The sequence below is a fragment of the Wyeomyia smithii genome, chromosome 3 (genome assembly GCF_029784165.1).
Source record: "Wyeomyia smithii strain HCP4-BCI-WySm-NY-G18 chromosome 3, ASM2978416v1, whole genome shotgun sequence".
Classification (NCBI taxonomy): domain Eukaryota; kingdom Metazoa; phylum Arthropoda; class Insecta; order Diptera; family Culicidae; genus Wyeomyia; species Wyeomyia smithii.
Genome location: NC_073696.1, coordinates 112,155,120 through 112,178,682, shown reverse-complemented (window position 1 = coordinate 112,178,682; position 23,563 = coordinate 112,155,120). Strand labels below are relative to the sequence as shown.

Below are 23,563 nucleotides of genomic sequence, written 5' to 3'. Positions count from 1 at the left end.
AAACATCCCCACCAGTCAGAGCAACCAGGAATGCTGCCTCGCTTAGGTACATTTCCGATGAGAGGTGTTGTGGGTGGCCGGAGAAGCGAAAACCCCAAGCAGCTGACAATAAAGAGCATCTGGTGAAAAGCCTTTCCTTGGTGTATTGCTGAATAACCGCAATCCCCCGACATCCGCCCATCGTGTTGCGCCACGAGCCGATGTTATCGCCAAAGAAATTATGTTTTCGGTTCAGTTTTTATTAGGATACGTCCGACGTCAGTTCAGTTATTCCGCGCTGCGAATCAGCGCTGGGTTCGCGCCGGTTGACGAGCAGGAACTTCGGAAAGAAGCCCTTGCTTTTTGCAGGGTTTAAAGAGGTTTGTGTTGATGAATGATTGTTTATTCGCCGTTTTGAAGTGCTCCGTTGAAGTCGTCAGCGACCTTGGCCGGAAAGCATACTGAACGGTATCAAGTTTGGTATATGGATATCACTCAAAACTGATTTTATTCAGAAAACACGCGCAATCCACGTGCAAGTGCTGATAGGAGAAAGTGTTTGTGTTGTTGTTTTTTTTCGCGACATATGAACAAAATTGAGGACAGTTTTTACTACGATTATCCTGTATTGGTCTCGCGATGCATGATTTAAAATACGTGTTCACAACCTCCAAAACCCATAACTGTGGATAATCATTTGTCGCCTACTGTTCTGCTGTGGGATTTTAATTAATTAGCATTGTAAATATTTGCCAAAACATATAATTTTTCGGTTTTGTGGTTTCGTCACAATGGCTTAGTATCATTTCCGAAACGGTGCAGCAAAAGTGCCAACAACAAAAACATCAACAAAAATAACAGCAGCAGGATCGCTGACGTGACCACATGGTGACAGCTAAAACGAAACACCTCTCGGCTTTCGCTCTCTGCTTCGGAAGGAAACGGCTGGTGGTGCGTGAAACTCAACAGAAAAACTCAGCTCATTATACAACGTCATCCGAAGTGAATGTGTTGATGTACGTGTGACTGTGCGCCCTACTGTATGCAATATAAAGTGAAATTAAATATTTAATCTATTTTGGCGGCGAGCGACCAACCGGGCTCTAAACTTCCTGCTTCCCGTTGGACACACCTTTCAGCGGCACCGTCGTCGACCGGCTGCAGCCGAGCATAAAGTGACCGGCGTTCCGGCTGTCAGTCCACTCAAACCCGGTCCGCCCATCGGAGGTGGTTTTACAATACACTGCCGGAGTGAAAGTCATTTGTCAGGTTTTATTTATGCGTCGGCCAGCTTTCGAGCTTCTAATTAAATGCGGAGAGTGAAAAATGGTGGAACCTTCCTACCCACACAATCCGGCCACCCCAAGTGTGTTATGGTATTTTTTCGCAAAGCTCGTGATTTTAATGTGTTTCCAAGCATAAAAGTACTTCTCTAACTAACAATTTTATTTTTTATGACTTTTTAAAATGCTACATATTATTTTTTATCAAAAAATGTAAATATTCTTCTCATTAAACCAAATTCACTTCTAATCAACTGAACAACGTGCTAACGGAATTTGCTCACTCAGAGATAAGCATAACAATGCGAGAAGACGATTCAAATAAAAATTTATTTCGAATATGATACTTATCAAATAATTAAAATACTACTAGGTTCGTATTTATTTGTGTGCAACAAAACCGCGCGAATATTTTGGAAGCCCTTCATTAAATCATATTTGATATAATATTGATTTCAAATAGAGTGTAGATTTTGTGGTTTCAAAATTCCAAAATTTTTTCTCAATACTCTGTTTATTTTTTCTCACTGTTAAAAAAAATCATTTCGCAATACGACGACCAAATTCGGTCGTCGTCGTAAATATACTACTTCCGAATAAAACAATAAGCCTAATCTTTTTATTGTGGTAAAGTTTAAGTGTAGTTTAAAGCATTCTAGATTAAAAAAAATAATACATCTGATATCTGGAGCCTGAAATTTCTAGGTTTATGGTTGATTATGGAAATCCGTTCCTACGCTTTTTAGAGTTCTCCACAACATTGGATAAATTCAGTCTATATAGAGAAAAATCCATTGGACTATCTAGTTTATGCTAATTCCAAACTTTCAGCTAGAATGTGTACTAATGTTTATCGCCTTAGGGATGGGAACGAAACTCTCCACTGTGCAACCGCTATGCGGTATTCAGATTTCGCTTCAACAGGTGTTTGTGGATCTATTCAGCAATTTGCGCATGTTTCACTAATAACACCATCACCGTATGACGTTTATAATTGTCTACGGAAGATGTAAACTATAGATTGTGAGAGCTCTTGTAGAATGTATCGTTGTAAAATGTCCACATACCTTCATGTCAATCCTTCGAGGTACAATACCAAGTTTATTTTGAAATAAAAACACTGGTGCTAGTGCCACGGTGAATTTCAAAAAAAATTCCGCTGATGAGCATTCTCTCATTGTGAAATTTATTTTTTGGCGATATCATCAAGCAAAAAATCCTGTGTATTTGGATCTTTTGCAGGATTTATGTTATTTTGGCGTATTGATAATTTTATTATCCAAATACATTATTAGCGGAGGTTTTTTGATTTTTTTCGTAAATATAAAATCATAACGGAACCACTATCATTTTTTTGTGTAATCATTCGAGATAATGTAATTTGAGATTCCCGTTCGTTACGATACGATTTAAGCACTTATAATTATGTTTAAGCATTTAAAACGCAACATGAAAATTTTAGATATTCTTGACGTCATTAATAATCGGTTTTAATGAAGCCGTAGCAGCACTCGTGTTATAAATTCTTTCCATCACGTGCACTTTTCTATCTTTCATCAGTTGTAAATATGACTGCAGATCAAAAATTAAGTAATAAACCGCGTGATACTGAAATTAGATTCATTTCTTTATAAATTGTATAAAATAGTTTTATATTTTTTTTAACGTGTAAAGATTTGTAATAAATTTTATTCGAGTGACAGACCTGACTCACTACACCAAAAAAATGCTTATCTTTAGCCACTAGTGGATTTTATTTTCCTCAAAAGAAGCAGCAAGATTTTAAAAGTTGCATAATTCATGCATTAATTTTCAAATTTTCTGCTTAATGGCGATCTAAAATACCGAAAATTATATTAAATTGCTCTCTCAAGAAGTTTCCGCTAGGCAAAATTTTATTAATCAAGTCACCTGAAATGACAGGCCGAAAAAAGAAACCGCGCATCACTACGAGGAGAAAGAGAGAGCATTCTCTCTCGGAAAATTCGAGTGTACACAGCTAAAAGGTATTTGATATTTTTGAATCCAGCGAAATGGAAGTTATTACTAATGAAACTTCACAAAATGAAAATTCTCCTAAAAAAGGAGAAAGTTCCACCTATTGTGGTAACTAATTTTTCCGAATTTAGTATTTTCAAAAGAGAACTTTCAACGTTTGTTTCTGTTGTTAAATTAGCCGTAGCCGTAGAGGCGAATGCCGCTAATGAGCCGATAAAGGGTCGTAATCGTCTTGTTTAGTATTCAACTGACAAAATGTACAAATTTGTTACCGTCGACACCAAGAACGTCAAGCCGTTCAAGGTTGTCTTGAAAGGTCTCACCAACGATCATACCGTTGATGAGATCAAAATTACTTTGACAGAATTACTTGGCATAGCCCCTACCCAAGTAATCCTAATGGAACAAAAATCACGAGGTGAAAACAGTCAGAGAACTGGAGTTACCCTTGTAAACTATTTAATTCATTTTAACCGCAGAGAGGTTAACAACTTGAAATTTTTCGAAAAACCACATGTTTTATATAATGTGCGTGTAGAATGGGAATTATATCGAAAGTTTGGCGGAGGTGCAAAACATATCACCCAATGCCGTACTTGCCAAAGATATGGCCATGGATTCAATTTCTGTAACATGGACCAAAAATGTCTTTATTGTGGAAACTCTCACAAAAAGGACACAGCCCTGTGAAAGAGAGTAAAAATTTTCGTTGTGCCAATTGTTACGGCAACCATATGTCAAATTTTTACGATTGCCCTGTCAGTGTAGCCATTTTGAAGGCAAGGCAGGGTACACAAAATTCAATTTTCCAATCAAAATAAACTTCAAAACATAATTCTCCAAGCATAACAGCTGTACCGCCCAATTTTTCTACTTCTATACAAATTCGTCTCTCGTATGCACAGGTTGCAAGTAGTTGGAACAATATGCCGATTAATGTTGGTAGTTCGAAAATGCCCGTAATGTGGGGGGTAAACAAAAAACGGTAGACAATAAAAACACATTGATAACATTGATTACATTGATATTGCTTCCGAAAATATTTTTTCTAATGTCAACTGCCTGGGGCCTGTTACAGCAGGTAAACTTTTATTTCTGCAACAGGAAATGTTCGATCTTATGAACGCCATGTGGAAGGCAAATTCCATGTTTGAAGCAATTCAAATTGGAACAAATTTTACAATTAAATTGTTTCTAGTTTAAAATTTAACAATAATTTTAAATAAATAAATCAAAATTTTAAATTGGAATGCTCGCTCATTAAAAGCCAATGAGAAAGAGCTTTTTAATTTTTTAATAGTAAATAATGTGCACATTGAAATTATTACTGAAACGTTTTTGAAGCCTAACATTAAATTAAAATATGATCCTTATTACGTGGTTCATACATATGATAGAATTCAGGGTTCCGGCAGTGGTGTTGCAATTGTGATCCGTCGCCAAATCAAACATCGTGCTGTTTATTGCCGCAGCATACTTACCATTCTAATGCACACGCGAGCACAAAAATTATTTTAAAGGTGATTTAAAAAAACTCACCAGGAATCGTTCAAAACTTTTTATAATCGGTGATTTTAACCCTAAACATCGATCATGGAATAATTCTCAAAGTAATTCCAATTGCAAAATTTTATTCAATGATTGCTCCTCAAGATACTATTCTATTTTATCTCCGAACAGTCCTACGTGTTTTTCTTTTGTAAGAAATCCATCAACGATCGATTTGGCACCAACAGATCAAAGTCATGTACGACATCGTCGTCATTTTCATCAAAATGAAAGGAACTATGAATAAATACTATGTATTTATCAAATTATGAAGTATCCGCTCTGGATTTCGCATTTTCACTATATTTATACGCTGCCAAATATTGGCCCATAATACTGGTCACGAAATTTGGTTTTGGTTTGGTAGTTTTTAACGCATATTAATGACTTTTGATAGTCAAATTGAAGTTTAGTGCACTACTGAGCATAACTTTTGAATATATTTATTTATCTGCGTTTTAATTAGTGAACAAACTGGTACTAACGTTCGTTTATCCTGAATTTTCATGATCTTGCTTTAAAGTCATTGTCAACCCTGCAAAACAGTGATTTCTAAACTTTGGTTACTGTACCCAGTTTGGAAATTTAGGCTTCTTATTGGTTTTATAAGCACTCGCAGGTCGTTCAGCCCGCATTTTCGCAGTTATCAGTTACGCTTATGCTCTAAGGCAGCCGACCGAATTTCAGGTGACAGGTGACTGTATCGGTAATCGAACTCCTGCCTTCCAGCTTAGATTGCTGAAGTCTTTCCGACGGAGTTAAGAACCCTATTGTCAAAACATAGAAAACCAAAGCAAAGCCTTGGTGCTACGATTCGGAACTCGATCTGATTTATTTATACACAGACTTCGCAGCCAACTGTTTTAGTGTACAGGACAATTGCGAGGATAGCGCCCTACGATCCTACTGACACTTACAGTCTTTCCCGAGCCGAGCCTCAAACTAACGACGACTGGCTTCTTAGGCCAGCGCCGTACCTCGAAACTGTCTGGGAGATATTGTCAAAACATATGAGTATTCAAAACATGAGGAAATAAACTTTGAAAAAAGGCTGAGCAAAATATTACAATAATGTGTTATCGAAATTGATTCAATGTCTTTCTGATAGTCTAACCTGCCTCTCGATGTTAACCTCACTGTTGGAATTACTCTCTAAAATAATGTCTCTGTCTTCAAAACAAAAAAAAAAAACATTCGTCTGGCTCTTAATACTGTGAGCATTGGCCCATAATACTGCTAGAGTCAAAAAGTGGCCCATAATAGTGGGAATCGGAAGAGCATAACCTTTTGTGAATTTTTGATTAAATAAGTTGTATAAGAACGAAAATATATTTTCAACATCAAACTTCAATGTATTTAGCACTAGTTAGTAAAAAAGCGAAGGTTTAATCTTATTTTTTTGATTTTTTATCGTTAATTAAAAAACTCAATTATGCTTAGCTGGCCCATAATACTGGTTTAACTGTAATTGGGAAAGATATAAAACTCATGTTGAGAGTAATTTCAATAATAAGCTTGATTCGCAAAACGAAGTGAATATTGATTCCGCTATGGAAGCATTAAAATGTGCAATTGTTATTGCCAAGAATTGTTCGGTTCCAAAAGCTCAAGTGAAATTTGATTCACCAATAATTGAGTCTTCAACTTCTAATTCGTTTGAAAAAAGTCCCCAGACGTCAATATCAACGTTCTCGTGACCCTGTTGTCAAAACTATTTATAAAGATTCACAGAAAGAGATTAAACATAAATTTACTCTTCTTAAGTTGAAAGTTGAAAAATTGAAACCATATTCAAAACCCTTCTGGAAGCTGTCGAAGATTCTTAAGAAACCTTCGAAGCCTATTCAAGTTTTAAAAGATGGTGAACGTTTTCTTGTATCCAATGAACAAAAAGCTCAAAAACTTGCTCAGCAGTTCGAGAGTGTTTATAACTCAAATTTGAATTTTGTGAGTCCACGTCAATTTGATTTAATTTCTTCCCAGAATTTTTCAACTGCAGAAACAATTGAAACTAACTTGAATGAGATTAAATCAATTATTAAAAATTTCAAAAATATGAAAGCACCTGGCCACAATGGATTCTTTAACATACTAATCAAACATTAAACATTCATAGTGTTTGCAAAATAATGAGCATGCAAAGTGCTTCATACGATGGCAGAGTAAATGCAGTCCAGTTCAAGTTGTGAAGCGCGTAGAATAGAATTGTTTTTGGGCTGATTCTACGCGTTTTTCGTTTGCGGCGGTATAAGAATTCTATAGGAGATTACAATATTAAACAAAAGGTCTTACATATGTAATACACAATTGTTTGATATTGTACGGGTCTTGGAAATTGTGAATGAACCGACTAATGAAGCCCAGCATAATATTTTCTTTCATGATGGATGATGGAAAAAGTTTGCTTGGTGTCTAAGATCACTTCTAAGTCTCTAACAATTTTGCATTTTTGTTCAGTTTGATTTGTGAGAGATGTTGTAATATGTGGTGTTTTAATTTTTCGACTTTATATAATTACGTTACATCTTTTGACCTTGAGTTGGGGTAGGCTTTTATTGCACCGTGTGTAGAATAAATTGACTTCTCCCTGAAATTCTTCTACGTCACTAGAGTTACTAATTTTCATGAAGAGTTTCATGTCGTCTGTGTAAATTGATAGAATTTTTTTAAGTATGAGGAAAATATCTTTTACATACAAAGTGAAAAGAAGTAGACTTAAATACGAACCCTGAGGCACAACAGAGGTGACTGAAATGAGTTTTGAGAGTATGTTTTGAAAACGTACTATTTGTTTTCGACTTGTTAGATATGACTGAGTCCAACACAGAAGTTGCGACGCCTATCCAAGTTTTTACAGTTCAAAGTGTTTTAATGGTATGTCAATTCGGTCAAATGTTTTACTAAAATCAGAGTAAATTGCTTCTACATGCTAACCATCAATCCATTACTTTGAGAATAGAAGTTACGAATTCCAATATGATACGAGCTAACAAATCTGAAGGTTATTCCGCTGGAGCTGCTCTTCTAGACATAGAAAAAACTTTCGACAGTGTTTGGTTTGATGTTTACTGGGATATTACGAAAATTTAAAAAAAAGTATCAAGCTGATCGAACTCTGCAGGGCTGAAAGACAACTTGCAAAATCTGATAGATTTCCTGTCAAAGTTGTCAAGTCCTGTGCTATATATTTACTTAAGACCAGTGCTGATAAAAGTCATTTTCCCCAGCAAAATTCTTTGAAAATTACAGCCAATCATTTTCAATTTTCACTTCCAATGATCGCAGCACTCTTTCAGATACACTAGATTTTCGTCCTAGTAACGTGCTCTTATACTCAGATGAAATAGATCGCGCGCATCGTTCACGGTTACGGAATAAAATTTGACGACAAATCCAACCAAATGATCTTCACTTCAAAGCGAAAAAAAAGCCAAACAGTCCACTCAACCAAAATGAACCTCACCGAAACACTTTTTCACTGACACTGACCGATGCCTTGACAATCTTCGTTAAGGGGGGACCCTACTCTGGAAAGTCGAAAAATAATAAATTTTCGTATTTTTTTTCGGATGCTTAGAGTAGAGTGATGTGTTCGGATATTGTGGCTCTTGATTAAGGTATATTTGAAGATATATTTTGCACGTTCTGGATACAAATATAGTAAGGATTACGCTGTAAGCAGCGTTACTCTCGAAACCATGTTTTTTCAACTGGTGGTAAATTTTTCTCAGCATCTACTGAACCGATTTTGCTGATTTTTTTTTGAGTTTTTCAATGTTTTATGCATTTTTAAATAGTAATTTTTCATGAAAAATAAACAATTTTTTCACTAAAATGGCCGCCATTTTGGCAATTTTTGGAATTTTCAAAAACGGCTACGTAACAAGATAGATAATATGTTTCTAAATACTGAAAAAAAAATTCAGCCCGATCGGTCTACTAGAAGCTGAGAAAAACTTACCACCAGTTAGGTACTGATTTAGAGAGAGCATCCACGTTCCCAGCTGCCAACAGTGTAATACTCACTATATTTACATTCACGACATGGAAAATACATCTTCAAATATACCTTAATCAATAGCCAAAATAGCCAAACACTTCACTTTACTCTAGACAGCCAAAAAAAATATGAAAATTCATGATTTTTCGACCTTCTAGAGTAGGGTCCCCCCTTAACTGATAAACTGATTTTGTTGTCTTGCTTTCATCGCATGAAATATGATGAGGTGTTTTGACAGTTCACTTCCATGCAAAAAGCGGGAAGGGAGAACTCTGAAAGGATTATAAAAAAATAACGTTTATGGATGTTTTTTTTCACTTCCACTCAAGAGTGTCAACAAATATCAACCCTGCTTAAGACCTTTCTGATTTACCTCCAGAATGCACAACATCATTGTTCTGCGATGACACAAGCATTTCTGTAAGAAAAAGTCTTCGTGTCATTAGCAGTCGATTGAAGAAAAGTTTGAATATTTTCTCTTCCTATTTGCAAAAGTGGAAAATCTCTGAAAATGCTTTCGAAACTTGATTGATTCTCCATAAGCCTAGGACTTCTTTTCTGCAATCAAACAATAATCAAGTTAAGTCAAATAAATATCAAGTTAATCAAGGTGAATTATTATGAATTGGTCTAACAAGCCTATGTACTTGAGACTAATTTACGATAAAAAACTTATTTTCAAAGACACACATATACATGACCACATAACAGAAATGAACTAGTCTTAAAAAAACAATCCATATTATCACTTTGATTCTGCATGTTATAGTTTATCATTAAATGAGTTATTCCCAAGCAAGATCGGTTAATTTGGTTAATATAAATTTAGAAAGAAATCCATGGAGTCTGTTAATTTTTTCAAAATTCATTTTCAGTATCAGGCCGACTAGCTTCGTTTACTTGAAAAGCATGGCAAAATTTTGAGATTCTCCAGTTCAACTACTTAACAAGTATTACAAAAATACTCATTCATTATTTTGTATTATAGTTTATCAATAATTTGCCGTTTTTAACAATTATGTTGGTACAATTTATGCGCAGTCACGAAGTTCCTAATATGATGACGATATATCGTTATAAACTTTGTATAAACATTAAAGCAGTCGGCCAAACGCAAATCTCCGAAGCGCCTCAGTTGTTACTTTATTTTACAACGGATGTCCCGACGAAAAAAAAGCTCAAGCAGTGTTCTTCCTGCTGTGTGTACTGAGCCCAAAAATACATGAATATTTAATACAGCCATTCCTTCCGCAGGGCAAAGATTTTCCATCGCGATTTCGGAGATATTATTCCAATGCTAAGAAAAATTTACTTTTCAACGGCACTCAAATAGCTCTTCATTTCAACTCGACTCGAGCTCACTCATGTCAACAAACGATGTAGCAATTCGTCGCACTCCCCACCTACCTACCTCCTCAGCAACATACCAACGAAAGCCTGGCAGAGTCTCAGTGCATCAACCATGTTTCCTCTCTTCGAGTGATTTTAATGAAATTTTAATTGATGACAAATCGCAGAGACGAACCGTAAAGCTCGCATCGGCATAGAAGAAGGTTTTCTTCTTCCGGCGAGGTTCTTGAACCTTCTTATTACAGGTTGATTTCGAACAGTCTGAGCACGTCTTCAGAATTCATCCTGCCAAGGACATGGAAAATCCCTTAAATGATTAAGCTTTTTCATTCCGTTGAAGTTGGAACGTTCATATGTAAGCGGAACAAGACAGCTTCAAATGTACACCGTTGTGAATCTGAAATAAGTGAAATCAACAGACAGTGAACGAAAGAGAAAAAACAGATAATTTTCGTAATCAAAATCGATTACCATCGTGAAGTGCAGAACATCTAGGTAGTGTGATGCAGTGAGTGTTGTTAGTTGGTGGAAAGGAAAAGTATCACATAGTCTCCGAAAAGCGCCGACTTTATACCTACAAATCAGTTGTGAGAGCGTGATATGAGAACACCGCCCCAACCGAACAGCTGATGAGCCCCGTCACGGAACGCCACACGGTCGGGGCCCTCTTACTCATGCTTCTAGCAACGACGACGAGGGTCTCTACGAACACTGCAGTCAAAACAGGGACGGTACCAGCCGTGAACGGTGAGTGTAGATTTTTTTTATGCTTTTTGCTTACCACAACCCCCGCCCAGTAAAATTCCCGGGTAAATGTATGGCTGTGTGTTTGTCTGTAACATTGAAATTCAAGCGGAGATTTTCTTGTGCAATTTAAACGCACCCGAAAATAAAAAATATATTTTTAAAATAATCGTGCTTTAAAGTACGGATAATGTTTACAAAAACCTCGTCAATTCATAAACTTACCATATAAAAGGTCTCACTTTCAGCAGTAGCAATAGATGGTAATAACTATAATAAAATCTATTTAAGAGCCAGTTCGCGAAGACCGCAACTAGGTCTTGTTTCGGGGTTCTCCAATCGGACTGAAACTTTCAGAGTTTGTTTATCTATATAATAGTACAATGTTTTGCATAATATAAGATAAGATCAAAAATGGATGTCCAAAAAATGCTAAAAACGTAAAATTATAACTTTGTGTAAATTGAATCGATTTTCATGAAAATTTACATGTTTATTCTACTCTATAAAGGGAACAGAATGAGGGTTATTGGAAGTTGCTATCAAAAATACATGATGAGATATTAGCATGCCCTAATGCAATAGTTTGCAAAATTTGAACTTTTTTGAAAAGGGGTTAGTGGGGTAAACAGGCTCTTTAAAATCTTGTATTTAGAAACTGCTCGAATCGTAAAATTATTACTCTCGGCTTACTTTCGAAGTTACACGATGGAATGAGAGGTTATTTTTAAAGTCAACAAGAGAATGAATGAATGTCAACACAGCCACGCGATACTTTTTGTTGAGCTATTTATTTTAAATAGTTTTACTGAAAGATGCTCATGAAGGAATGGAGGTCAAAAAGGAATGAGTAGTCAAAAGGAATGAGTTCTACAGGGATTAGGTAATTCAAACCGAAAATGTATTTATCGGTAGAACAAACAAAATCGTTATGCGCCAGCTTTTCTACGTTATATAGGCAAAATAAGCTTGAGCTTATACAAGTTGGTCAAGATGAAGCATTTATGAACGTACAAGATCATCATGAATATTGGTTGGTAATAATAAATCAATCAATTCTCAAACATTGATTTTCATAAGGTTTTTTTGCCGATACCAGAGCAACGGGGAAAATGCATTTTTGGAAAATGTGTTGAGTGCAATTACTAATAAACTCGACGAGTGGTTAGATGATGATAATTCAGAATTGAAATAAAGATGATGAAATATAAAGTTTATTTGGTTTTAAACTGCACCCGACCTCTTGGTTATTGAATTATTCAAAGGACATTATTTTAAAAAAAAGTTAAACAAAAAGTATCGCTTGGCTTTGTTGACATTCATTCTACTTCTGTAAGCTCCAAAAATAACCTCTCATTTCATCGTGTAACTTTGGAAATAAACAGAGAGTAATTATTCTACGATTTGAGCAGTTTCTAAATACAAGATTTTGAAGAGCCTATTTACCCCACTAACCTCTTTTCCAAAAACCTCAAATTTTGCAAACTATTGCATCAGTGCATTAGTGCATAAAGAACAACGACATAAAACGGAGTTTCGCTTCTCGCGCAATGGGTTCCAAATGATGGCCAAAAACATGTTATAGAAAAATTTAATTTTTTCATTTATCTTTATGAAGGCGCATTTTTTTTAATTATATCAAATAAAAGCTCTTGAGTTGCACTACAAAACGTATTATTTGGATTTATCCTAGATCAGTTGGCAAGAGAAAAACTGTTGTGAATATCGGCCTTTTAGAAAAATGCGAATATCTCATCATGTATTCTTGATAGCAACTTCCAATAACCTTCATTCTGTTTCCTTTATAGAGTAGAATAAACATGCCAATTTTCATGAGAATCGATTCAGTTTACACAAAGTTATAACAATTTTACGTTTTTAGCAGTTTTTAGACATCAATTTTTGACGTGCTTTTTTACCCCACTTACCGCTATTCAAAAACCTAAATTAATCCACCTAGCGGTCAGACCCAGCCTTTCTCATTCAATTTTTTATTTGTAAAAATAGATTAACATGAACGCCTCAATCCAATAAATGTATATTCACTCTTTAGGTTCTGAAATATTGATGTTGTAAACTTTACATATAAAAATGCAGTCAAATCTGTCTGTCTGTCTGATCCATATAGGCCCGAAAACTACCGAACCGATCGGCGTGAAAATTTGTATGTAGGGGTTTTTGGTGCCGATAACGGTTCCTATGATAGTTTGAGACCCCTCCCTCTTCTGGAAGGGAGGAGTCCCATACAAATGAAACATAAATTTCTGCACAACTCAAGAACAAACCAAGCAAATGAAACCGAATTTGGCATGTGGATGTTTTAAGGGGTAACTATATGTCCATAATAGTTGGATGAAACACAAATTTGTGGACATCTCGAGAACTTCCCAAGCAACAATTGAAACATAATAAAAAAATAAATTGTGATCATTTATTGCACTAATGGAATTCTGAGGTTTTAGGAAACCTTTTTTGTTACTACGATGAAATTGTAAAGAAACAAGCAACAACTAAAGTTGCATCGCTGCTTCGAAAATCTTCACACCAACAACGTAATTCGCGAGGTTAGATTTGTTGTTGAAACGTATAAACGGCATTTGAAAACTAGAAAACTAGAAGTCGTCCAAAAAGTGTGGGTCTCTAAACGAAATATGATAAATTGCCTCGAATTTCATTATCACGCTAAGGTACTGATAAATTGAAGAAGCAAAATTAAAAACTGGTAATGACCATTGCATTGGCATGATAAGGGAAGCAATATTTAAAACTAAGCCATGAACTTGCAATGCAGCATTTACCATGTTGTTATCAAATTCCATGCATAAGTTCATACACATTGCGGTTTCATTCTTGAAACTTGTGTTGAAACAACGAAAATGTTGCAATTGGCTCCACCTCCTGCGCTTTTTTTGTCATTGTATATGAAACTGAGATGTAACTGCAACTTAATTTCGCATAAGAATTTGTTGCTGTGATGCACAAAGTTCATTATCGAAACAAATTTTGCTGCTTGGGTTATCAACCAAATGGAACAAAATTTGGCAGGTGAATGTTTTTAGTGGTAACAAATATGTTCCATAATCGACATCAGACAACATTTTGGATTGTAAGATGACAACTTCCGGTTTCTGGAAAACAGCCGAAAATGGCCGATTTCCACCCAATATAATAATATCCGGATCTTGAATAATACACAGGAGCTGAAATCGACCACAGATAGCATTTTAAATTCTAAGATGGCGACTTCCGGTTTCTGAAAACATTAGAAAATGACCAAATACCACCCAATATGAGTTTTTCTTTAACCAGTATGCCGTTCAAAATCCAGAAATTGTCTCCAAATGCCATTATGAAATCCAAAATGGCGACTTCCGGTGTCGGAAAATCAGCGGCAAATGACCAAATACCACCCAATATGGGTATTTCCGGTGTCAGATTGATGCCAGAAAGTCTGCTGATAATGACAGAATACCACCCAATATGAATATATTCAGAATTAAGGCGATGTACAGAAACCAAAAGACGAGGATGTTGTCATTTCGATAAAACCAATCATTTCAAACGATTTGTTATTTGACTTTGATCATATCCTATGGCCGATTCGTCGTGCATTTGCAGACTTCAAACAAACCGCAAGGAATAAATGAACTTGGAACGTTCAAATAGTACGACACCACATTTCAACTATGTTGAGGCCACATATATTGATCAAAGCAGGTATAGTTTTAAATAGTCTTTGAATTTCTCTTCTTTCCATAACTTTTGAGCCACATATCAAATTGTTATGAAGTTTGTTATTTGTCAGTTTGAGAGATGACTCGTTCGTATGACACTAGTTATGTTCAAATAAGTCATGTAATCTTTGAGATAATAGACTTTCGTTGTTTTATTAACAATTCAATACATAACGGTTGCTTAAGTTCGATTATAATCAAATGAAATGGGAACGTGTAGGGCAGCCAAACTTTGAAACCACGTGTTCAATCATAATTCATCAGTTAACCCTTAACTAGCCCGCTCATCTGATAATAATAATCAAATCGGTAGTGTAGGTTCTGAGATAATGAAGTTTCGTGATTTTCACAAGTCGGCACATTACAAACGAAGGTACAGTTCGATTACAGTATAATTCAATAGGGTCTTCTGAGGCAGCTAGACCATTCATTTGACACTAATTTTGTGGAAATCGGGTCGGCCATCTCTGAGAAAAGTGAGTGAGTCCAAGTAGTCTTCGGAATATGTTTCTTTTCATAGCTGGATTTCACATTTTTAAACATAACAGGTAAAGTAATAGTCCGATTGTAAAAAAAATCAATAGGGTCTTATGGGGCAATTAGACCTTCCATTTGACACTGATTTTATGAAAATCGGTACAGCCATCTCTGAGAAACATGAGTGAGATTAAACAGTCTTCAGAACACGTTTTTTTTCATAACTTTTGAACCACAAGTTCAATCTTTATGATATTCAAAACTTAAGGGTCTAGGTAGCCCGTTCTTTTGAGACCAATTTTGTTCAAATCGATTGTATAGTTTCTGAGATATTGATGATTCATGATTTTCACATTTTCAAACATAACCTCTAAACTAAAAATCCGATTACAATGAAATTCAATAGGATCTTATGGGGCAATAAGACCTTTCATTTGCAATTATTTTCATGAAAATCGGTCCAGCCATCTCTGAAAAAGTGAGTGAGAATAAAATCTGCACATACACACACACACACACACACACACACACACACACACACACATACAGAAAATGCTCAGCTCGTCGAGCTGAGTCGAGTGATATATGCCATTCGGCCCTTTGGAGCACATTTATACTTTCGGTTTTGCAAGTGATTGCTATACCTTTCTAGGAGAAAGGCAAAACGATATACTCGAATCGGTGAGTTGATACTCAGTTGCAATTGTATTCTGGAAATTCAACCGATCCGAAAAATGAAAGAATTGAATGGGTTGTGTATGAGACATGACCAAAAGGTTTACGTAGTATTAAGACAGTTCTATGGCAAAAGAATTTTTGCAATAGGTTAGGGAATACACTTGATTAAGATTAAACAATTTGACAGTATGAGACGGAAAGTTTCAGTAATAATTCTCTTTCAACTCTTTCTTTTTTCAAATATTTGGTAACCCGGGAAGAGAGCGTTGTTTAACTGCCTTAAAGTCATTCGGAAGAAAATGTTGAAGGATGCTGAAACACGTCACCCTCAAATGTAGTATTTTGAGCGTAGTGATAGCGATCACGATAGACTATGTCGTATCAATATCAAACTATCCGTCAAAAACTTTCACCCAGCGCTGATGAAATAATCTGGAATTAATTTCTTGTTTCTGGGCATTGTATCGTTTCGATTTTACAGAAACCGGATGACACCATCATGGATTTCAAAATGACATTTAAGGCCGATTTCTGGCCTCTGGATATCATCTCGGTGCCAAAAACACCCATGTTGTATGTTATTGGGCCTTGTTTTCAGTTCTGAAATTTGCGTTCAAAACAAGGCTCTACATTTTTCAATACCACATAATGAAATCACAGTTCACTGCATTTTGGTGGATACGATTTTCTAATCAATTACTACAAAAATTTATTTATTTATTTATTTATTTATTGTTCTTTGTCTTCGAAAATTTCGTACAGACTGTTGCTCAACATAAATGCCTAATTCTATTAACAAAAACATCTCTACTAATACAAAAATCGAAATAGTCGTAAACAGCGTTAAAAGCACGGATGCATGCACTAAATGGATTATTAAATCCGTAGTTTGTCCTACTAGCTGGGAGCCAAAGTGCATCATGGTATCGAAGAGTACGAGATGGGACGTGGATGTTTATGCTTTGCAGTAAAGCTGGACAATGCATACGGCTAGTGAGAATGTCAAAAACAAACATTCGCTGTAGCTTAAGACGTCTGTCGGATAAAGTTTCCAAGCCAATCAATAGGCAGCGTGACGGGTACGGTGGCAAATCTGTAGGGTTGGCCCATGGAAGCTGACGAAACGCGAATCGTATGAAATGCTTCTGTACTCGTTCTAACGTCAGACTATGCGAAATCTAGAGAAACATTTCAAAAGGTCCTATCTGCTTTGATCGAGTTTTTTATCGATGACTTTCATTAAATCACCACAACTTTTTAAACACCTTTTATGACATGTTATTTGCACAAGTTGATAGCCGAGGGATCACTCTAGCCTTCTGAACGAAAACTACGCTTGGGAGAGTTACTAAAGCTGAACCATTACCATAATGGAAAGACGATCCGGAAAAACGATAAAAGCAGATAGGACCTTTTGAAATGTTTATCTAGAAATCTGATACGGTGTCCAGACCGGTGCTGCATATTCTAGGATACTTCGCACCAACGAACAATACAGTGATTTGAGAGCACACACATCTGTGATGAATGCAGCGTGGCGACGAATAAATCCCAATACGGTGAACGCTTTGGCGGCGGTTGACGCAACATGCTCAACGAATCTTAACTTGCTGTCCAATATTACACATAAGTCCCGTATAGAATCTACCCGATCAAGAGTGATCGAACCGATCTTGTAGTTAAATTCTACGGCTGTTTGGCGACGCGTGAAGGAGATTATTTTACATTTCTTTATGTTCACGTTCATCCCATTTTCGTCACACCACGACAGGAGTTTGTCGATGTCAAGCTGCAGGGATGCAGAATCCAGAACGGATGAAATTATTCGGAAGATTTTAAGGTCGTCTGCGAAAAATAGCTTTCCTGATGTCAAACGGTAAACGAGGTCGTTTATGTACAGGATAAAGATGAGAGGTCCACGGATGCTCCCTTGTGGTACACCAGATGTGACATCGGATGTTACAGAGGCTTCAAGATCTACTTGGACAAAAGCTTTTCTCTCAGTAAGGTACGATCTCAGCCATTCAACTATCCAGCATGGGAAGCCCATATGTAGCAGTTTTTCGATTATTAGAGAGTGTGGGACCACACCAAAGGCCTTCGAAAAATCAACATAAATAGCATCTACTTGGCAACGAGCTTCTACAGCAGGGAACAGTGTGTTGGTATAATCCATCAGGTTGGTCGTAGTTGATCGGTGCGCTACGTTTATGTTTAAAAGTTTATGAAAATGCTGCTTTCAATGAAACAACGATTCTGTCGCTGTGAGTATGGTAATTTTGATGTTGGTGACTTCATACAAGCAGTCACCAGAAAGCCAGAAACCTTCGAAGGTGCTAAATTGGAGGAATTTATCCATACCAAATGCTGGATCAGTTTGGAGTCATCCGCCAAACAATGTCCAATCGCGGTCCAAGCTTTACGAACAATTGAAAAACAAAGAACTCCTCATGATTTCAAGTTAAAAGACGATGAGCGTTATTTTTAAGGCCCAAATACACACACGGCGCAATGACACCTTCTTCATAAAAAATAGAATAGTGATCGCTATCCCGCCTTCCATTTTGTATGGAAAAGGCGTCATTACGCCGTGTGTGTATTTGGGCCTTTAGCATGAGAATAACTGCTTTTTACCGCTTGAAAGGAGGGGTTTTCTTCGTCGCAACCTAACGGGTGATAAAATATGGATTCATTATTGGAAGGAAAGTCATGGGAACTACCCGGTCATGCTTTTCCTTTGTCGGCTCGGTCAAGTATTCACGTTATGTATGATTAGGAGATGTTGAAATTTAACAAAATCATCACTGGGAAACGATATCAACTTCAATTGATGCGATTCAGCAGAGCACTGCAAAAAAAACGGCCACACTACGAGCAGAGGAACGAAAAAGTGATTCTACTGCATGACCAAAAATGCATGCCAAAGTCGTCGAAACTTACTCAAAAGAGAACGATCACGGGCCATATTCTTCAGATATTGTACCGTCTTGGTACTTGGTCCGTTCGATGGCACATAGTCTGGCTGATCAGCAGTTCTGCTCATATGAAGACAATAAAAAAATGACTGGATTCGTGGATAGTCTCAAGTGACGAACACTTTTATTATAACGGTATCCGAGCTCTGCCAGAAAGATGGGACAAAATTGTAGTTAGCGATGGACAAAACATTGAATGACTTACAGGTAACTTTTTTTCATAATAATGTTGCTTTTAAAAACTCGAGTTGCGCATTCAATATTTTACACGCTTTGAAATCATTACACTGTGTTACAGATGAAAAAAAGGCTATTACTTCTGATGTGAACTAGTGTAGGTTGTAGCTCTAATCGAGTATTACTTGCGCCAATACTTGAAGTTTTTCAAATACCCTTAAAATTTGAAGTTATAATCAAAATGCCGTGTTTGCACCTTAGCTCACATTTATATTTTAAACTCGATCATTTTTAAACCGTTTTTTATATTTTGGACGTTTTGGAAAGGTTTGAAATAGGGCTTTCAAAACATATAGATAAATCTATAAAATTTACCTAAACGTAACTAATAGTTTTGAAACAAATGAGATGTTTTTTCTTAATCTTTCCAACTTTCCATAGATTTTTGTAATGAACGAGCTTTGATTGCGTGCGTTATAAAAATCTATTGTTTTGCTTTTTTATATTCTTTATTATTTGGCTGAGATATGTTTTGATGATATCGTAGATATCCACTATAATTAAAGGTTTCATCGTTTCTCAACCTAATTATAACCGATTTTTTTAACCAACACCTATTATCTTCGGCACTAAATGTACTTTCCAAATTCTACAGCAATTAAAACACATACACTAAAGTCGCTTTTACGCTTTTTCTTTCACGCGGATTCCAGAATTTACGCGTTTTTTACGCGAAATCCGGAGTTTACGCGATTTTTTACGCGGATTTCGGAATTTACGCGGTTTTTTTACGCGGTTTTTTACGCGATTTTTTTTTACGCGGCACGTTATCCCCGCGTAAAAAGCGACTTTAGTGTATATTACAAAAATGTGTGAAGAAATGCCTATGAAGTTGAAAAATCTAATCATTTCAAAACTACTCATTACATGTAAGAAAAACCAGACATTTCTTGGTATATTATGAAAGCCATATTTTTAACTTGTTCACATCCGAGGTTATTGCATTTTTTCCGTTTGTAGCACCGTTAAATAATTGTGCTATAGAAGCCAAAAATTCTGTTTCTTTTAAAAATATATACCTCAGCCGAATACAAACTAATTTTCACAAAACCACCTCTATTTGATTCGTTATTGAATAAACTTTCAAAATGCCAGTGAATTTATAGTGTTTTTTTTGTCAAAATCAGTAGCAAATTTCATGCTGAAAAAGCATGAAAAATTAGATTTGTGTGCGCTGAAGTCCAAAAAAATGAATGTTACACTCAACCAGACCTAAACCTAGAATATATCCCTTCAGATGTTCTACATCGCTGTAGCACAGTGCTATTAAAATTGGTTCGAATATTTAAAAAAATCTATATTTTTTATTCTAGTAATCTATTTTTATTATTGTTATATACATCTTAAATTCCAAAAATCTACCTGTTTTAAAACTAACGATTCCATCTCTCATTTTCTATCGAACGTTTGCTCAAAAAGGAATAACTTCAACGTCGGTAGAAACATTCCAACTCTTCCGTATCCCTGAAATTGACAAAGCTGATTGAGGTGAACCAATGTGAAAATGCAACATTATTCATCACGTGGGCTGACCTCACACTACATTCTCATACCGGAACATACCTTCGCACATATTAGCAACTTGCCAATCGCTTGGTCTAACGCTTTAGGGTGCTACAGCTACTGCTATTTCTGTCACCTCGAAGTGGGAGTTCAGGGTTGATGTATTTTTATGTAAAACAAGACCGATACAAGCTATCGTTTTCTATCCCCTCGTATTCGCATCCGCATCGTCATCGTCGGTCGGTTGACAGATGTTTCGGTTAGTTTGGGACACGGTCCGGTCGGTCACCGGCCGCTTGTCCATCGACGAATGAACCGCAAAAAGTGAAAATGAGGGAAAAGTGCGAAGAAAAACTCCCCCCCAATCTGGTTTACGTTATCGTGTGGATACCCGAAAAGGCAAAAAGGTGGCGACTACACGAGGTTGATTTCGAATCGTGTCACTGCCATAGATGAAAGCGGGAGAGCAATGGACAGACCGTCCCAGTATACATATACGTTCATGAATGACATGATTCAATTGTTAGCAGAATCGGTTGAATCTTCAGTCGACTTATCCTGAATGGACAGAGTACCAATTTAGAGATTGAATGTTGGATAATATTGGATTTTCTTTATCTGGTATGATGGGCGTCTATTATTAGAATTACTAGCATGAAACGCGACAATTTATAAACGTAGTCCTGTTTGTTGTATTGTAGTAACAGAGTATCATTATCAAATTATCAAGTTAGGTCAGAATTATATAAACTAAATTCTTCAAAAGATATTAGAACTATAATTGTTCAATAGACGAATACGGTTGGGCTTTTCATATAATTAAATCCATTGATAAAAAAATCTCCCAACAGACCCCCCATTCAAAATTTTCGTTACATGATCATTTTTCTGCTCGTATACTCAACCAATTTTATACACACCCAGCGTTGCCAGGTATCCAGATTTAGATGGATTATCCAGATTTTTTAACATGTATCCAGGTAGACAGCTTTGATGTCCAATTATCCAGATTTTTCATGTATGATCCAGATTTTATCCAGATTTTATTTTCTCTGTTCCGCAAAAAGGTCATCACTTCAATTTTGGCGCGAAATTTTGCAATTTTGTCACCTCAAATTTTGCGTACCTCAAGACTTTCATCCGAAAAATTAACCTTTCACCCCACGAAATGACCGCCAGATTTTTTCCAGATTTTTATTTTGCCTTTTCCAGATTTTTTAAAAAATGACCTGGCAACGCTGTACACACCAATTCTGTAAAACCGCACCGTCCGGTCAGTGAAGATCGATTTGTTAAGCGCAATGCCAATACCCATCGGACCATGAAAAATGGCACCGAAGCAATTACTGGAGATCCGTTTGGTGGCGCTTGTGGCAAATCGCATTTGCCCGCATGAAGTCTAGCTGCAGCACGGCATACTTTCGGTATTTCTCTGTGGAAAAGGATGAAATCATCTGCGAGTTTCTATGAACCTACAGAAAAGAATACGAAATATCACGTACCATCCGTTCTGACTGGCACTGACTGCCATGGCTGCCATCATTAGGGTACAAGTGATGTAATGAATTTTAACAAGGATTTTACGGTATGGTCTTCAAGTGCGGATTTGCTTTGACGCCGGATGGCCGGAGTTGATGTATATAGCCACTGGTGCTGCAGTAGCGCGCGCTGAGAGCACGATGAGCCATCAAAGAGAAAAATCCTGCAGGGCCAATGATTGAGCCAATTCTGTTTGCTTCCGGAGAGGAGGTCGGTCAAAATCAGTTAGCCGTATGGCTTACCGTGTGGTTTGGATATATTTTTTTCGCACTGCTCCCACACTAGCGACGACGTCCCACAATTTGCGATATAGAAGAAGTTTTGATTTCGCGGAAGCAAGCGATATCCTTTCATTTCATTTACGCTGAGTTATGTCGGTACAGATTCTTACTCGTTCCAGCAATAAAATGCAATCGAAGCAATGAAATACATGGCAAATATATGAGTTTCTGCTACTCTACTCTCACTTTTACTTTTACTCTTACTCTTACTCTTACTCTTACTCTTACTCTTACTCTTACTCTTACTCTTACTCTTACTCTTACTCTTACTCTTACTCTTACTCTTACTCTTACTCTTACTCTTACTCTTACTCTTACTCTTACTCTTACTCTTACTTTTACTCTTACTCTTACTCTTACTCTTACTCTTACTCTTACTCTTACTCTTACTCTTACTCTTACTCTTACTCTTACTCTTACTCTTACTCTTACTCTTACTCTTACTCTTACTCTTACTCTTACTCTCACTCTTACTCTTACTCTTACTCTTACTCTTACTCTTACTCTTACTCTTACTCTTACTCTTACTCTTACTCTTACTCTTACTCTTACTCTTACTCTTACTCTTACTCTTACTCTTACTCTTACTCTTACTCTTACTCTTACTCTTACTCTTACTCTTACTCTTACTCTTACTCTTACTCTTACTCTTACTCTTACTCTTACTCTTACTCTTACTCTTACTCTTACTCTTACTCTTACTCTTACTCTTACTCTTACTCTTACTCTTACTCTTACTCTTACTCTTACTCTTACTCTTACTCTTACTCTTACTCTTACTCTTACTCTTACTCTTACTCTTACTCTTACTCTTACTCTTACTCTTACTCTTACTCTTACTCTTACTCTTACTCTTACTCTTACTCTTACTCTTACTCTTACTCTTACTCTTACTCTTACTCTTACTCTTACTCTTACTCTTACTCTTACTCTTACTCTCACTCTTACTCTTACTCTTACTCTTACTCTTACTCTTACTCTTACTCTTACTCTTACTCTTACTCTTACTCTTATTCTTACTCTTACTCTTACTTAGGGTGGTTTACCGGTAAAACAAAAACCGGTAAAACCGGTAAAACCGATATTTTTTTCAATACCGAAATACCGGTATTGGAGAAGCGAAAAAACCGGTATTTTCGGTATTTTTCTTTAAATAAAAAAAAACTTGTCCCAATATTCATAAATCATTGTAAGGCCAATAAATGCTACCCACTTAAGTAGGCGTTAAAAATCACAT

At 36.4% G+C, this 23,563-nt stretch overlaps 1 protein-coding gene across 12 annotated transcripts in view; it reads left to right on the top strand.

Annotated features, from left to right (window-relative positions):
* Nucleotides 1-204: 204 nt before the first annotated feature.
* Nucleotides 205-23,563, top strand: part of LOC129730152 (lachesin-like) — a 145,391-nt gene continuing 122,032 nt past the window's right edge. Inside the window, exons 1-2 of one of the 12 annotated variants that reach the window (XM_055689234.1) lie at nt 205-359; nt 10,499-10,905. In XM_055689234.1, the coding sequence (XP_055545209.1) occupies nt 10,788-10,905 (118 nt within the window). In that variant the 5' untranslated portion in view covers nt 205-359; nt 10,499-10,787. The other 11 variants (XM_055689235.1, XM_055689240.1, XM_055689242.1 and 8 more) reach the window with 11 other exon arrangements.